The 18357-nt window shown below is 37.9% G+C and overlaps 1 protein-coding gene across 1 annotated transcript in view; it reads right to left on the bottom strand.

Annotated features, from left to right (window-relative positions):
* Nucleotides 1-18357, bottom strand: part of lancl2 (LanC lantibiotic synthetase component C-like 2 (bacterial)) — a 40994-nt gene that overhangs the window by 14186 nt on the left and 8451 nt on the right. Inside the window, exons 3-5 of the mRNA XM_066723367.1 lie at nt 10042-10159; nt 9442-9649; nt 8392-8539 (exon numbers count right to left, since the gene is read on the bottom strand). Coding sequence (XP_066579464.1) covers nt 8392-8539; nt 9442-9649; nt 10042-10159 — 474 coding nt within the window. The remainder of the gene's footprint in view (nt 1-8391; nt 8540-9441; nt 9650-10041; nt 10160-18357) is intronic.

The raw sequence follows: 18357 nt of genomic DNA, 5'->3' as shown, positions 1-18357 counted from the left end.
GACATCAAGCCAAACACAAAAACACTGAGCTACAAATTGTGGAATGCATGTATATTAGCGTTTGACATGAAATATATAGTGCACATCTATATGTAATGGCAAAACAATAATCATAATATTTTATAAACTGTGCACGTGGTAACCGGATACAACTGATACATATTTATTAGGAGTAGTTTTACACTGTACTTAGGCATAGTGTGGGACAGACTCAGACTGAAATTGATCAAAGCAATCACAGTGTAACACACAACACATGCCTATGACAAATATCTCCTGATAAATACTATCCTTCAGAAAGGCCTCAATTGTCCTACACAATGGCACACTCTTTGTTCCTTTATAATCCTAATTAAATATTATGTGACTACATTTCTACAGTTAAAGGAGCTCACAAAACCACTCATATTTTCGACTATTGCACACTGTACTTGCCATTAAAACCACAACTAGTTTTTAAAGGATGCAGCATTTTTTTCTTTCAGTCCAGGTTTCTGGCTACAAAGTTAGTTCAGGGTGGGGTTTTATTCCCTATTGCATTTTACCAGAGTGACTGCACTCTTCTGACTTACTACTCAGCCCTGGATGAGTGTAAAAGCATGGTGCTGTAGAAAGCATGTAAGGATGCACAGGCCTGCAGGTACTGCGGCTGAGAGCTGGTAATGCAGTGCAGGCAGGATTAAGCGCAGATGATTACACTTGCATTTAGGCTTGGAAAATTCCATTTAGTCTGGATCATGAATTAGGGGGGGCTGTCACTTTCCCTTAGATATACTGTTAACTATACTAGCAGTGCAGTGCTGTTATGAACAGGTGAGGACTATGTGCAGTTTTCACATGACCTGGCTTGTGTACATTTTAGGAAATCCAAATGATCTTCCAATTGGTGTGAGATCATGATGTAGTGCTCACATATTTCTCAGGCTGCAGAAAACACACAATAAATCTGGTGCAGCTGTTTGCAAGGCTAAGGTAAATACAGGGTCCTTCTTCCCAGGAACGTCCTGTAACAGGAGGGGAGACTAAAGCAGCCAGATGGCAGCACAATGTAGCCAAAAGATATAGAGTTAAGCTGTCAGCTAAGCCTTCACTTTCTCACTTTTGACAGGGTGATTCTGCTAATCAGCCCACAAAATCTCTGGCAATTTGTCCAAAAACAGCCCCCTATCTCAATCTGCCATGACTGAAGGTGCTCCTGCATTGCCAAAGGGTCTGTGTTGACCTAACTCTTCTTCTGGAAAGTAATTTACCAGTTTCAAATGGAAAATAACTAAAGCGTACTAAACCCAAATGAATGTGAATCTAGAGTAAGGTTTAAAAAAAAAAAAAAAAAAAAAAAAAAAAAATCAATAGACAAAGATAATGAGCATACAAAACATACAAAACAAAAATCGTATTAAATTTATACAATTACATTTTTCACTGACAACCTGTTTAAATTCACTGTTGCTCTCTGGAAACAAGCAAACACACCTAAAATCTGCTGCCATTACTGATATGCATGTTTAAAAACGAAATTCATAGAGAGGTTTATGAAGCACTATCCATTTGGACTCAAACTGTAAAACTCATCTCAATTAATTATTGTAATACAAAATATAGCCTTTTTTAAAAGGGAACTCCACCAAAAAAACATATTTTCTCAGGTTATTCTAGAAGTAGAAATATTCTGGAGTGAGTTTTTCATGTCCAACTCATTCTATTTACAAGAAATCAGAGATAGAAAAATATGCCATGACGTCACCGGGGTGCAACTCTGGAGCTGCTTTGCAAGTCAATGGCGAAAATCAGAAAAGTCACGAAAATCTTTAAAAAATAAAACTGTATGCACGCTCAATTGCCCCATCCCCCTATTTCCCCCCAAAAACTTTCGGTTTGTAGTCATAAAAAGTGTATTTCATTCCACAGAACCGTCGCAATTATTTCATATGATTATTTTATTCGGGGGAGTGCCGTGTAGGCTACAGCTGAGTGCGAACTGCGTACACGCATTCTCCAAACGTTCAATATACACTTCACTGCAACAGTATAGAAAAAGAAGATGAAGCAGCATGCGCAGTAGTAAGACAATATTCCTGTGTGCAGAACATGCTACCCCCGAGGGAAGCTGCACAAACACAATCCCAGGTAAAGGCTGACACCTCTCTACCTGTTGGAAGAGGGATGCTGCACATCTGTAAAAGGAAGCATTTTTTCTCTGATTGCAAACATTGACATATACTATCTGGGGATTTTCCTGATCTTGTATATTAATAACCATCTGTTTACTAGATAAATCAACATGAACAGGCGAGATGCCAGGAAACACAGCATATTCAGTCTACAATCCCAAAAGACACCATTACTGCCCTCCAATGAATCCTTCCACCAGACTTGCTCCCAGGGCACTTCACTAAGTCACTGGAGCATAATTGCATGTTTAAAGCCCACAACATCGGCCCACACTGTTGGCCTGTTGCTGAAGTGTTAGTTTTTTAGTTCTTGGTTTCCTTGCCGCAAGACATTACTTGAATATAACCTATAACAAAAATCTTTAGTCAAACGTGTTCCTCTTTTACTACACACTTCAGCTTGCATCTGTGTAACTCAACTCCTGAACTTAAATACGCTTAGGTTTCAAACTCGCCAAACCTATCCATTGCATTGTGGCTTTTTACGGCCTTTTTGCTCATTATAATTGGATGTGCCAATTCTGAGTCTATATTACACAAATCTATTCTGTGGTAACAAATGTAATGATTTATGGCTGATAGAAGTGGTGTATACAACCGCGCACACAGTGACTGAAGGGGATAAAGCAGGTTTATTATAAGCTGTATAACTAGGAGTTATCATTCAGATTATAAATAACAAGATTGCTCATTGTACAGAAGCTACATTATCAGTCACAGAGTGAAGTATTAATTTAAAGTGTAATTTATAAAAGCATGATTGCATACTTTTCTCTGTTATTTACATAGGTAATAAATCATGCTATCACTGACGTTGTGAAGTAGATGATCAACTGAACAGTATCTCACGAAAACAAATCAACAACAATTATTCAGTTTCCTTACTGGTATTAAGATTTAGAGTTGGTTGCCTAATGTTCTGGAGCTGTAATTTAAATGTTTAATAAATTCATAAATAAATCCTGGCAAAGGCTTGCTGGCAGTTTCCTTCCTCTCACAACTTGATTAAATCACAAAGAAGCAGCAACCCCGCCCCCTGAAACTCCTGTCTCTGGTCTTTCTCTCTCAGGAGTTTGTGAGGAGCGGGGTTAGCTTCCTACGTGTGATGTCATCTGACACTGAGATTTCCAATTGTCTTAATGTGTCTGAGAAATACTTGCCAAAAAAAACAATTTAGGTCGTTTCCAGTATTTTATTTTTGCAGCTTTGTCAGCCCTGTAAACTGAAATATAGATTTTTGTGTTTCATTTCAAAACACAGTAAGTTGTTCTGGTTTATTTTATCAAGCAAACATTTCCATCGTGCTCTGGGGTTGTCCAATTGATTGCAATGTAAATCTCTTTTTTCACTGGCTTGTGGTAAATAAGCCAAAGAATTAAAACTGACATGACTGGGAATAGCAATACCACTGCAGCCTGCAGTACCAGTTACGCATGCCTTCTAAATCGAAACCCAATCTCAAAACTCAGCAGTTCAAAGCCATGCATTTGTAAACTGCATACATGACTTCCTGATAATAAATAGCTGCCGGGGCCGGTACGGAAAAATCTAACTGACCTCTGAAGATTCCACACAGTTTCAACTGAAGTGTTTACACCTCAGTTGTGAGTTGAATGATTTAATGCTGATAATCATTGACTAGTTTATTGGATATACACTTTCATGTAATCCATTTAATTTAACATTCAAATGCACAGCTCTATTAGCTACTGCACAGGTGTTACAGATGAGCGCAAGATGATAGTCATTCCTTCTCTCACATACACACACATGCTCCCTGCTGCAGGGCACTTCAGAGTAGCCAATCAACCTAAGCATGTATTTTGGAAGCGAGAGGACACTAAAGTATGCGGAACAAATCCACACAGCCACAGGGAACACATGCAAACTGCACACAATGTAAAAGGTATTTTTCAAATCATTGGAAGACAAGTTTCTCCATACTGTGATTGACCTAATTGTGTAATATTTAAGCTGCCAAGGCTTTTGAATTGAGTTTGAATGAGTCCTCACCTTCTGATGATCAGTGACCTTGGTCCTTAGTATGTTTTTAGGAGGGTTTTTTCTTTCATTTCTCTCTGCAAACATAACTAGTGGAGCTGTTCAGTGAAGTGGAACTGCTCTATTTCTAGCCATTGCTTCCACTTGAATCTTTATTTCCTGCTCATGCTACCAGCCTGAAGGTTTAAGTGACCTACCTTCATCACTGCTTTCTCATTAACTTTCAGGGCATTGTGATATGTATATTTATATTCTTTAAAAATGTTCCGTACAGGAAACGCAATGTGACCTACAGTGTTGGATAAAAAGCTGTACCAGGAAGAGGACAAGATGACAAAGTTCACATACAAGTATCCAGTTAAACAATTAATTTTAGTGTATAGCATGCAATATACAGTTAGGTCCATAAATATCTGGACAGTGACACAATTGTCATTTTTTTGGCTCTGTACACCACCACAATGGATTTGAAAGGAAACAATCAATATGTGCTTTAAGTGTAGACTTTCATCTTTAATTTGAGGGTAGTTACATTTACATTCTGTGAACGGTGTAGGAATTACACCCATTTGTATATGTGGTCCCCACAATATTACGGGCCCAAAAGTATTTGGACAAGCTAATATAATCATGAATTAAATTGTGAGTTTCAATACTTGGATGCAAATCCTTTGCAGTCAATGACTGCCTGAAGTCTGGAACCCATAGACATCAGCAGATGCTGGGTTTATTCCCTGGTGATGCTCTGCCAGGCCTGCACTGCAGCTGTCTATAGTTCCTGCTTGTTTTTGGTGTTTTGCCTTCAGTTATGCCTTAGAAATCAAAACAAACCAATCAGAAAGATAGCAAAAACATTAGGTGTGGCCAAATCAATAAGTCTTAAAAAGAAAGAACACACTGGTGAGCTCAAGAACACCAAAAGGCCCGGGAGACCACGGAAAACAACTGTGGTGGATGACAAAGAATTCTTTCACTGGTGAAGAAAAACCCCTTCACAACAGTTGGCCAGATCAAGAACACCTTCCAGGAGGTAGGCGTATCTGTGTCAAAGTCAATAATCAAGAGAAGACTTCACCAGAGTAAATACAGAGGGTTTACCACAAGATGTACACAGGAAACAGGAAGACCAGATTAGTTTGCCAAAAAACATGTAAAGAACCCTGTACAGTTCTGGAACAACATCCTATGGACAGATGAGAAAAGATCAACTTATACCAGAATGATGGGAAGAGAAGAGTATGGAGAAGGGAAGGAACTGCTCATGATCCGAAGCATACCACCTCATCTGTGACGCATGTTATGGCATGGGCGTGTATGGCTGACAAGGGAACTGGTTCTCTTGTATTTACTGATGATGTGACTGCTGACAAAAGCAGCAGGATAAATTCAGAAGTGTTTAGGGCTATATTATCTGCTCAGATTCAGCCAAATGCTTCACAACTCATTGGACGACGCTTCACAGTGCAGATGGACAATGACCAGAAGCGTACTGTGAAAGCAACCCAAGATTTGTGGAATGTTCTGCAATGGCCAAGTCAATCACCTGACCTGAATCCAATTGAGCAGCATTTCACTTGCTGAAGGCAAAACTGAAGGCAAAACACCAAGAACAAGCAGGAACTAAAGACAGCTGCAGTGCAGGCCTGGCAGAGCATCACCAGGGAAGAAACCCAGCATCTGCTGATGTCTATGGGTTCCAGACTTCAGGCAGTCATTGACTGCAAAGGATTTGCATCCAAGTATTGAAACTCACAATTTTATTCATGATTATGTTACTCTGTCCAAATAGTTTTGAGCCCCTAAAATTTAGGGGAACACCTATAAAAATGGGTGTAATTCCTACACCGTTCACCCAATTTGGATGTAACTACCCTCAAATTAAAGATGAAAGTCTACACTTCAAGCACATCTTGATTGTTTCCTTTCAAATCCATTGTGGTGGCGTACAGAGCCAAAATGATGACAATTGTGTCACTGTCCAAATATTTATGGATCTTTCTAATACCCGAAATGACATTGCATGCACTCTGGATAGACACTTTTACCACTGTACCTGATACAAACTGGTATAATTCATCTCAGATCCATGGTGTGGCAAACCCTTAAGGTCTTTAAGATCTGAATTTGTGTGTCATTATATCTCTTCACTATTTCCTCTCTAGCTAGCAAAACAAACTTGCCACACAATTTCATTCTTAAGTAAAATATTTAAACCAGCTGTGTAGCAGAAGTGGATTGCACAATACCACATCTACGCCTTCGCTGCAGACTTTTCTTTCCTACACTCTTCAAGGGTCACACAGGTTGTTGCTACTATTTTTAGTAATATACACAATTTCTGTACAGCTCCTCAGTAAGCATAATTTTCAATTAAGTAGTTAATTCTTCATCCAATTATATCTCTTTATCACATTGCTAGTTATGGATTGTTCTTCATGACTGCAATAATCATTAATGCCTGAATGTCTTTTCTGTATTTAAATGTTCATTATTTAATCCTCCTAGGGGATCTTAATATCTATGTAGATGAACCCAAAACCACTGATGCACTTTCTAAAGAATGTCTTGCTTTGCTGGACTCAGGTTCTCTCATACACCACTTCTACAACATTTCAGAGCAGGCTTTTCTTTTTCATATTTAGATTTTCTCTCCACACTAGCAGCACTGTGTTGCTCCTTCCATACATACTTATACACATGTATCCACACATTCATTCATTCAAGACATGCCAAAAATGCCATTCAATTTAAAAAAAAAAAAATTCAAATCAATCATAAAGGTGCAGCTGGTCAACAGTAAAGGTCATTGTAGTTTGCTTGAGAGAAAATTATGCAGATCCTCTATTACTCATCCATCATCAAATTTAACCTAATATAGGAGCACTAAGATAAATAGTAGATAAAATATGCTTTACGTTACTGTCTTTAGTCCACATAATTTTTTTTTAAACATTCTAGAAAACAAAAACAAATAAAAACTGATGGAGGAAACCTTTTCTGAATTCCATTAAATAAACAATATGTGTTTCAGTGAAATTTTGTGCAGGTTTTCAGATTAAACCATATTTATTAATTTGTAAACAATCAATCTCTTTCAACGTGGTGAATATGGATATTTATCCATTGGCCCTGGCAGTCAAAAATGAGGCAACAATTGAGAAGTGCTTCTATGCCTATGCAACTATTCATGTAATAAACATATACATATTAAAATTCACAATTCTCTCCATATTTCTGATTAAAACTTTAAATCAAAACAATCTAGCACATTTGTACTGAATTAACTGCTGTTCTGAACTACTCTGTACATAACATTTTCCGAGATTCTACCATCTAATTTCAGTCTTTCTCAATTTCTTCTCTTTTGTTTCAGCTGATCAAATCTCAGCTTCATTGTCACATAAAGAAGGCTGCTTGGAGGCTTTAACTTCAGAGACTGCGTTTAAATTGACCTCTAAAGTTAATCCCACAGTCTAATCTGTACACCTTACACCAGCTAAATTAGCGCTGCATTGTGCCTCTGATCTTGCACCACTGATTAATCATTCACTCACCAAATGGTTTCTTACCACAGCACTTAAATCTAGCTAAAGCCCAACAATCTGGTTTTACTACGAAATTCAACATCATAATATCCCTCTCAAGACACCTTGAATCTGATGATAATTGTGGAGTTGCTTTATGAAACAACCACGTGAATGGAAACATTATTCTTCTGCTGAGATTAACCCTGGTGCCTAATTATTATGCACTACATTTATTCCTAATCACCTGTTTAGTATGCTAGACCAAGTGATCAGCTCTTAATCAATTGCTTTGACAGGAAGAGGAACTGCAAATTAGGTTTAATATACAATGTATTTTTATTAGGAAAGGATTAATAGTGGCTATAACCTGTTAATAATGTCAAACACCACAAAAATAAAACAAAAGGTGATTTTACAATACAAATATATTGTTACCCATTATACATAATTTTGACTGCTGTCCATGGAAATTTAGCAAAAATACTTCATTTAGCAGCAGTGTATTGCTTCAGTTAATTAATGTACCTTTTAAGACCAATTTAAAATCCTGTTCTGTGTCAATGTGCCCCATTGAACATGGAGCCGTCTGGTCATTTATGTACTACTAGAAAAGGTGTGTGTGTGTGTGTGTGTGTGTGTGTGTGTGTGTGTGTGTGTGTGTGTGTGCGTGCATGTGTGTGGTGGGGGGTTACCTCTGCGATTGTGGACTCAGGCACCGTTTCCGGACCGATCTCAGAGTTTACATAGAGCAGTGCGTACAGGTACCCTGCCCGGCCGTACAGTAGTTCATCAGGGAGGTCCGATTCTGAGCTAATTACCACACGCTGTAGCTGCAGGAGCCTGAGACAAATCAGAGACACAAGCCAAGAAAAGGACCAGGATGAGACAGCCTATCAATACATAACAGACAGAGCCACCCAGATGGTGGTGGTTGTTTCCCAGGCTAGTATTTTACCCATAAGCAACTTAAGGACATATAAATAATGCAGTGGAAGGAGATGAGGAAGTCTGTGGCTTTGTCTTTGACTTTAAAGGACAAATACACACACACATACACACACACATATTATATTATATATATATATATATATTACATATATATATTACATATATAGAAACAATCATTCAAACCTCTATTGCTTATAAATTAATTTTAAATCAATTACAGAATATAAAGACAATCAGACTTATACTCAGTTGTAAACATTTCGGAAAAAAAATACCCCCGTAAACTTGTGATTGCTTGCAATGAAAAAAGGGACAAATATTTTCATACCAAGTCAAAAATTCCCCAAAAAGCAGATATATTTGAAATATACATTTATGTACCACTGGTTAGTTATGGGATAAGTGGTCCTGCATGTGAACAGCTGCTTACATCGATTATTTTCTCATTATCACTAGATCAATTTTATTTGGGGTCAAGGCCTCAATGAGCCTCTGTATTACAGTAATTAATTATCTGACCAATTCATTCCTAATCCATTGCATATAAAAACCGATTCACTAACTTCTATCCCAATTAAAGATCCACAGTAATCAGCTATCCAATCAGGTGTCAGGAATAGCAAACAGCAGAGCACTATTATTTGCTGCATAAAAATGAAGTAGCAATATACATCATGCAGTAGGTGTAATTCTTAATTTGCATGCCAAGGGAAATTAAACATCCTGTCCTGTCTCAAAGTGTACTTTGCTACTCAGCAGTTTGGGGTGTGGAGCCTCCAGTCTAAAATGCGTACTTTGTGAGGCACTCCTGCGATTCCGCTTCGTTCTTCAGTTTGTGGTGCACCACGGCCCCCACGGCCAGCGGCCCAGCGTCGCCACACAGGAAGGTGACCCTCCTGCCATTGAGGTTGCGCAGCGTCCTCTTGACGTAGTCCAGCGCACGCTGTAGGTGGGACGGCTCCTTGCTCATGCGGTACAGCTGGAGGTAGAGGAGAGCTATGCCTGCACCGGGAACGGGGAAGACAAGAAGTAGGAGATGCAAATCGTGTCTCCCAATGCCTGAAACCATCCCACTTTCATTAATTCAGAACTATCTGATGTAGGACGGGTATTCATAGTCCCCAACACCCATGCTACATCAGTTCCACACACTATGTTTGACATTCTCAGAGTAAATATCTAGTACTATATTAGCAGACATGGGACCAGGCCAGGAAGCATTTTAAGGGCATTGCACCAGTTAGCTTATGGAACAGTAAACCTCCAGGATAAAATAACAAAAACAAAAATAAAAAAAACAGGCCTTAAGTAATTCTGTAGCATTGTAGAAGACAGATGGGCAAAGCAGTCAAAGTAAGAATGGAGAGGTTGAAGACTGTGGAGCCGTCACTCACCAGTCCAGCCAGTATAAGCAGAGAAGTCATGCGGGTCAGCTGTCTTAAGGCCCTCCTCCATCTGCTGCAATAGGTCTTTAATCTTGTTCTGGACCTTCTTCTGAAATCCATCACTCATCTGCATAGAGAAATTAGTTGCCATGAGATACGTCCAAGACCCCATTCATGCAATGTTCACATTAAGATGTATAGTGCACTGTGCTGTGCAGTCAAAGCTATTCTCTTCATCTTTATTGTCTTAAGAATAATCAGTTTTTGCGGTTGTATTGCCATTGCTAATCAATTACTTTTAATTTAAAAATAAAACAGCTAAATACTTCTGTTGAAAAGTTTGCTTAAAATCATACACGTTTATTTCTTCAGATATCTTAAAATACAAAACAACATGGTTCATTGATGTATTTTAAAGACAAATAACTGCTTAAAGTACTTTTTTTGTATAATATTACAATTTTATGAAGTGCTATTTTAAGAATAAGCACCTTATTCTGTTGAAAGGTTTTTTTTCTTTTTTTTTCTTTTTTTTTTTTAGTAATCAGCAGTATTTCTTTTGTTAAAACATTGTCCTTTCAATGCTGATAAGTTACATTATGTTGTATAGGCTGTGCTTTTCTTGATATGTGGAGATGAGCTGATGTTTCTTTAGAGCAAACGGCTTTTAAACCAATGGGTTAAATGTCACAGCAGCTGTGAATTGAATAGGGCTCACAAAACAAGGGGTGCTGTTTACTTTAAGATTACAAAAACAGCCATAGGGATTTGTAAATGATCCATTATGCGGCCTATATAAAAAAGCAATTGTTTCCTGAGCCCATGTACGTCAAACACATGACAACTGAGGAAGCAAGGCACAGTGAAGGCTGAACAATGCCTTATAGACTAAAATAAACTACAGGAAAGAAAAAAACAGCAACCAAAGCCATTGAACATATAGACAGTGACATTCATAGGCATGAACAGCATGATTTTTGTAAGGAGCAAAATAAAAAGCTGGTTTCAGAAAGTAATTTTTTAAAACCTAATTTGTGACACTTAAGCTAATCTTTTCAAAAATGGAATGAAATGCATCATACATAAATCAGGGACTGAAAATCACTTTGCAGCCAATACTTTGCCCCTTTTGAAAATAATCCTGAAAATTGACATTCTAAGCTTCCATTCTAAAACAAAGATATTTCAGAAGGGATGCAGTTAATTTTTAGGTTTTATTTTATTAAATCATATATTTTCTCCCCAGTTCACAACTAATCATTTCCCAGGTAGAATTCAGAGTTAATGGGGACTGCAGACAAATTGAATCTGCCCTGCTCACAAGAGCAAAGGCAATAAGATTTCTTGCATAAAATAAGTTAGAATCGATTGCTGCCAAAATACTGGTAGTCAGTAAAGAGGATGGACAGATACGCAATGACATCTATATGTATGAATGCTGTATTATGGGACTTAATTGTATTTTACAGCCGTGGCCCTCAGTTACCAGCATGACAAAGCACCTTCTAATCCAGAAATATCTCAGAGGTAGAGAAAGAGTCTTCACAGTGAAATGCTTAAGTGGAAATCCGAAAAGATAGATGTTAAACCCAGCTAAGCCTGAAGACATTATTGTATTAGGCTAGTATACAGTATCTCAGCCATTTGATGAATAGGGAAGGCCTGCTGGATAATCAAGGAATAAAAACGTATTTAAGCAGTATTCAATTTCACTTGATTTAAACTAGTGTCGACAGAAAACAGTATATATATCCTGGCAGTCAAAATATCAGGACCACCAATTTTAATGCAAATAAGAAAGGAAGTCCCAAAGTAAGATATTGATGTACATGAAAACCTATTGACACCCAAAAAAGTATAGCCTACACTGCTATGCACGGGTTCATTATAGTATGAATATATTAAATTAATTATATCATTTTAAAATGAAATGTTAAAAATCATTAAAATATCAAAAGTTACCAAAACTGAAATAACACTCGAACAGATGGCATGGCTGTTTAAACAAATGTTCAGTTATGTCCAGTAATTAAAAAACAAAATTATTCCAATCCACAAAGGGAGTAAAAAAATCTAACATAGCATATATTTTCTTAACTGTAGTCAGACTAACTTCATTTAGTTTAATTATTTTCATTCAATGTAAAAAGAGGAACAAAAAAAACAAACAAACAAAAAAAAAATATATATATATACTTGCACTAGACATTATGTTAAACTGGGGTGCTAAAACATACTGCAATATATGTCTGCTTGTGCTTAATTCTGCAAGCTTGTTATACTTATTTTAAAGTCTACTGTAAAGACGTAATAAAAAAAAAATAGTCTGATTCCTACAGCAAGAATTCCTTGAAGACCAAAAAGATTTAATGAAAAATTCGATCCCCCAGCCACTCTTAGCTTTATTTGCCATCTTTTTCTCTTCGCAATAGCAGCGATTTGTATTATATCACAGCGCAAAGTGGAATGCCATGTAAGCACTTTCATACGAATTCCCATGAAACGGTGCATGAAAAATGGTATAAACAATACAAAATGACTTCTTAAGAGCACAAGCAGTTCAAAATGACTTGGAAACAAGGTGGGGGGGTGAGGGATTCATTGTCGAAGACTGTAGATCATGCAATAGAAAGAGAAAGCAGTCAGTTCTCTACATATACCCCCATCAGTCATCATATTACCCATCATGCATTTTCAGTGTCAGCTGTTCCATAGGAAGTGATCCCTGCCAACTACAACTGGGCCCAGATTCAATAATTGTATATAATAAGTTAATTCATTTGTTTTTTTTACAGTAGATGCTGGCATGATTTGGGATTTGGGAGTCTTGGTTTCTGATTTACCAATGTACTACATGTCATAATGATTGCAGTTTCCAGCATGTATATGTCAATAAAATACAAGTCAACAAAACTATTTTGCATATTTGGCCTATATACTGAGGGAGAGTTTCGAGCAGTACCATCAATGTAACAGAAGGGAATGATTGTCTGCATGATCCAGTGTGTATATGAGTGTATAGATATGAATTAACTAATCCCAGTGATTCAGCATGTCAATTCCCTGCATTCTCAGTCACACCCAACATCCAGCACTGCCAGCACTGGCACTAAACACAATCTCCCATCTGACTCACCACTGCAGTGACAGTCCTGCTCTGGGTCTTGGCTTTAGTTCTGAGACACAGACCTGTGTCTGAAAGAGAACTAGCAACTGCTGCATCATTAGTTTTGTAGTTCTTCCTCGGTCTGGAAAGAGACACTACAGAAAGTGTCTGAAAAGTTATGTTTAGCCTGTAGCCTGACCAGTTTGGTGAGCAGACAAATCCAACCCGCTGTGAACCAATCTGGTGAAGAGTACCAATAGTCACCAAAGTCTTCCAACCGCTTGCAACCAAAAGCAAACTGCTACTTTTTCCAACGGAGAAGAGAACTGCCCTCAGCTTGACAAAATACACCACAAGGAACCCTGCATATCAACTATAAAGCGGCACTTCTCAATCCTCCTTCCCCTTTGTTTTATTTTAAGCTATGTCCCTCTGGGAATCATTCGCTCTCCAGTAAATTGTATAAAATCGAAACGAACGTATTCACCAAACCCCCTACATGAGAAGCATTTATTCTTCTCAGGGAGAACGTAATTCCTCCTGCAACTCCCTCCAGAATAGATTAGACAGAAATGTTTATCAGGGTGATTCCTGTACATCAGTATAGTGATGCAAATGTCCTTTTAACGAATGTACATTTTAAAAAACATGTTGCCCAGTATAATATAAAGTGTTCAGCTTTATTTCTTTCACTCAAGGAAACGACATCCTTGGGAAATTACACAATATCCTTTGCTGATCCTGAGCATATAATGGATACATTAAATACAACAGGAAAACAGGCTCTAAAACTCCCCTACAGCTGTGCATGTTTGATCAGTGCAAAAGACAGGGAGCAACTGAGATTGACCATGCTTGTTTAGTCATCCCATTAACAAATCCGTCAAAATGTAAAATCTTGCAGATCAATAGTTAATACTGCAGCCAACGTACCATAAATTAACTAGATGTCTGTCTTAAAATAGGTTATAATTGCATGTCCCATTTAAGATGTATACAGAGGAGCAGCAGGAGTTAGTGAAAGAAATTGCAAAGAGCTGATGCATTGAATGAGAAGTTCAAAAGCATTATAGTTCAAGTTAACTTCATGCACTACAAAAATGCACTGTGCAGCTGCTTTGTCTTTGCTGCAGGCACACAGTGAGCCTGCTGAGCATAAATCTGTTCATTTAACCTTTGCAAGAGTGTGAATCAATGCAATACTGTAATGCACAGCTTCTGCAACAAAGGTTAGTTAATAGGCTACAAGAAAAAAAGATGTCACTACCAAAACAAGTCATAGTAAAACGAAATATTGAAATGGTGCTGCATAGACATTGATAGAATGCAATGTTTTAAGTAAACGTAAATAAGATACTCATCAGATTTAAGACAACCTATGCTTCATTACAGATGAAGGGAAAAACCAAGGGGAGAAAATTGGATTACTATTCTCATGCTGACTGGGAAACTATTACGTTTGAAATGCATACACTTGCCAACAAAAGGTCCACAAAAAACACATTCAAGGTCACCAATATCACAGATGGCTTACAGCTACATTTTACAGTTTAGCCCAGGAGAAATATTGATCATCAGTAAAGTTAACAGAAATTCAATATCCGTAGATGTGGAGTCAAAATCCTTGTTGGTTTTAAAAGATAAATAACGTTGACTTCTTTGCATCTTTTTATTTTTTTCTTAAATGTGTTAACGTATTTATTTATAAGTCAGGGAGTACACCAGATACCCCCACAGGGGATCTTAATGGCAGGTTTGGGAGGATCCACTACAGCTATTTTAACTGTTGATTTGTATTAATGAGCAATTTTGTCATTGTCCCTTTTGTGGTTAAACTGATTTCTCCAAACCCTGATATCCATTCACGATTGAGTCTCTCATGGTTGTATTGTTTGTGTCTCATTTGGTATAATGATTTAATAAGAAAATCTATCATCAACGGGCCTTGGGAGGGGAGGAGAGTCAAGTGTGCAAGAGTTTCAAAGCAACTGTGCATATCATCTCAGAGATCTCATCATAGTTAATAGCCTTTGTATTTCCATATTGGCTATTTTGTTTTATTCTGGTTATACATTTTGGAAATGAGAAAGGAACTTAAACATCTGCTTTGTTTTTTGCATTTGTTACTCTACAACGATTATATACAGATTTTATATTTTATGAAAAGCACTGTAAATAAAAAACACCAATTTAACAATGTACAATTCTCCTTTTGGACTATTGCTAAGCTACTGCTGCCATTTAATATCACTAAAACATGTATACTGTAACTGTTTTGTTTTGGAATAGAATTGCTCCAGATAACTTGTCTTGCTCAAAAGTTGAATATAACAGCACCCAAGGCACCACTGAGCCTAGATACATGTATAACTGAAACAAAACAGCTTTGACTAACAATTGTTCATGCTTTTGTTGTCACTAAAGACTACAGGACAAATATAAATTTGACAGTGTTGTTGTACATGACTCCAAAATGAATACAAGACTGGAGTTCTTTACTTTATAATATCGAAATAGTACCAATAGTACCAATAAGTAACATGGTATTTTTCCTTAACAAATAAAATAGGTGATAATGGTAATTTTCCAAATATAGGTTTGCAAATGAACGTTGCTCTCTTTAATTAAATAATAACCTCAAAAACAGGCCTATAGATAAAGGTCCAGAAGTGGGCTAAGCTGCAATAGCCACAGTTGAGTAGCATTATGTAGGCAATTCGTTTAAGGATAATAGAAGCCAGCTTCAGATGCATTTCATTAACCGATTTAGAATAACAAATCTCTTGTAGTTTCTTGTAAAACCACAGTGGCAGAAATCAGCAACAGTGGCTGAAGCTGGCAAAGACTCTGTCTCTTGACCTAAAAACCCTCACCAATCTGTGTGGTTCTGGGTGGCATCCAGGAGAGAATGCTGAAATGTGTAAATTTGTGTAAAGACAAACTGTCCGGTGGCTTCTGTAATTTTAATCCAGAGGGAGGTATGCTGACACTACCAAATTGATCTCCCTTCTGAGCCAAGTCACGTCTGAATCAAGGCGTATGCAGGTACAGGGCCTGTATTTAATTTTGAAATTTGACTTGGAACAAAGAATTTTGAAGTGAGATTTGCCTATAAGACACAACAGGTATGCTAAGGCCTTGCATTTTGCAAGTTTTTTTTCTCATTAAGTCATCTGTTGAGCAATCCTTAACCATCTTCACATAGCATTACTTTAATCATGCCAATTACAAAGATGAACATAAGATTTCATTAAAGAAATACTCTTGCATTAGCCAATATCAGCAAACATGTTTTCTCAACTGTCGATTGTTTCTGTGAAAACTACATATGAAGAAACTTCTTTCGGCATCCACGATGTTGACCAATGACCTATTCGATACCCTTTTGTGTTAAACTGGTATTCTGCATCAATCCAAATATAATTCAAAGACATCCCACCTGCATTTTCTTTTGCATAGTCATTTGTCCATGTCAGAATAGAATCTGGAATAGAATTTAATGGCAGGGCTTTCAGATTGAACGACACATTTGTTGTGGGTGGAATGTTGTTGCAGCCATCAGAAAGTTGGAAGCTGGTTGAAAATGTTGTTTCTTTTGGCATTAATATGGGTTTTAGAATATATTCAGTTTGTCAGAAGGAAGCTGTGCCAGAAGATAATTTTTCCCCTAGGTTTTTTTATTATTAATATGATGATTATTATTATTGTTATTATTATATTGTCTTTGTATTTGACTTAAAAATAACAAACATGCAGGGAGAATATTTATTATTTTTAACTAACTGATTAAAGCAGTAGGCCTACATACCACTTATTATTAAAAAATTAAATAACTATATCACTTATAAAAGAGAATATTTCAAGAGTAATACTACATATTTTATTGGACTGAATTGTACTATTTAATAAGTCAGTAAATAAGTTTTATTTTAGAAATATAAACATGTATATTCTTCAGGAAAACACATTGCAGCAGGAGTTCTTTGTTGTATTCATCTTCAACACACTAAAGCAAGTTAAATCACTCTGGAGCACTGCACTTTTCTATTAGGACAGTTGTTGCTATTTGTATGCAAGATCAGTCTGATACCCAAACAAAGAGAATATACTCACTAAGGCTGGCACACCGCAATGTAGGCCCATATGAGAGTTGCCAAGGTGACCATCTAGTAATTGGTGTATGAAACATGGTTGGCGAATAAAAAAAAACACATCTAGGAGGAAGGGGACAAGTGCGGGACAGGGATTGACAATGTTTAGTGAAGACTGTGTTGGTAAACTGATGATAGACTGGACAGCAATTGAAAAGCAATTATACCCAAACTATGTGCAGTGAATTGTGTAATCTGTGACTTGACAATCATGTTTCTTTCTAGAACAGACCAGAAGAATCAGTTATCTTTCAAGCCAGAAGCACTACCCAATGGAGAGGGGTTTCTGTGCACTTTCCGTAGGAACCCGATCGAAAACGTCACTCTATCAAAGCTGCCATTGGCCCCTGCGCATGTCACTCAGAACAGGTCCCTTCCACTTCCTGTTCTATAAAATGCGACGTCTGCGCAGGTTCGTCCTCTTTTACCATTTCGCTGGACCCATTATATCTTACAAACTGTGTATTTCGGCCGGCTGCCTTCATTAATAGTGTTATTCATCACCATTTCGCTACATCTCTGTCTATTGTGTGCCTGTCCGTCCACGCACCTGAGCTCCAGCTGCACTTTCGGTTTCAGTTTCGGTCCACAAATATAGCATTTAATATAATATATAATATATAGTGCCATATATTATCCAATAGCTTGCTGTGTTTGTTTTTTGTCCACAGGGTTTTTTCAGACACAGAAGGAGCACTAGCAGCGAGAGTAAAATCTGAGGACCTGCCACCCGGCCTAAGCTTCAGTCTGTCGTAAGAGATCTCGTCCGCGAGAGGTACTGCACCAGCAGCTTGCGCCTGCACTACAGTCCACGACTGCGGCTATAGGAGATCTCGCCGTCTCCGCTTGCTGGGATCGAGCTCTGCTGCACTCCACCCTCCACGGGTGCAGCCTCGGTTCTAGGCCTCGCTTCGGCTGGTGGCCTACTATCCTCGGTCCCCGGATCCTGCCTCACCTGGTGTCCCCGGAAACCCCGGCACACACGGTGTGGTTAAGCCCCTGCCTCCCACTGGGCGCCGCCGCAATCGCCACCGCGAGTTTGGTGGCTCTGGACCTGCGTCTCTCCCC

The sequence above is a fragment of the Amia ocellicauda genome, chromosome 2 (assembly GCF_036373705.1).
Source record: "Amia ocellicauda isolate fAmiCal2 chromosome 2, fAmiCal2.hap1, whole genome shotgun sequence".
In the NCBI taxonomy this organism is placed as follows: Eukaryota; Metazoa; Chordata; class Actinopteri; order Amiiformes; family Amiidae; genus Amia; species Amia ocellicauda.
This window is presented reverse-complemented; position numbering and strand designations above follow the sequence as displayed.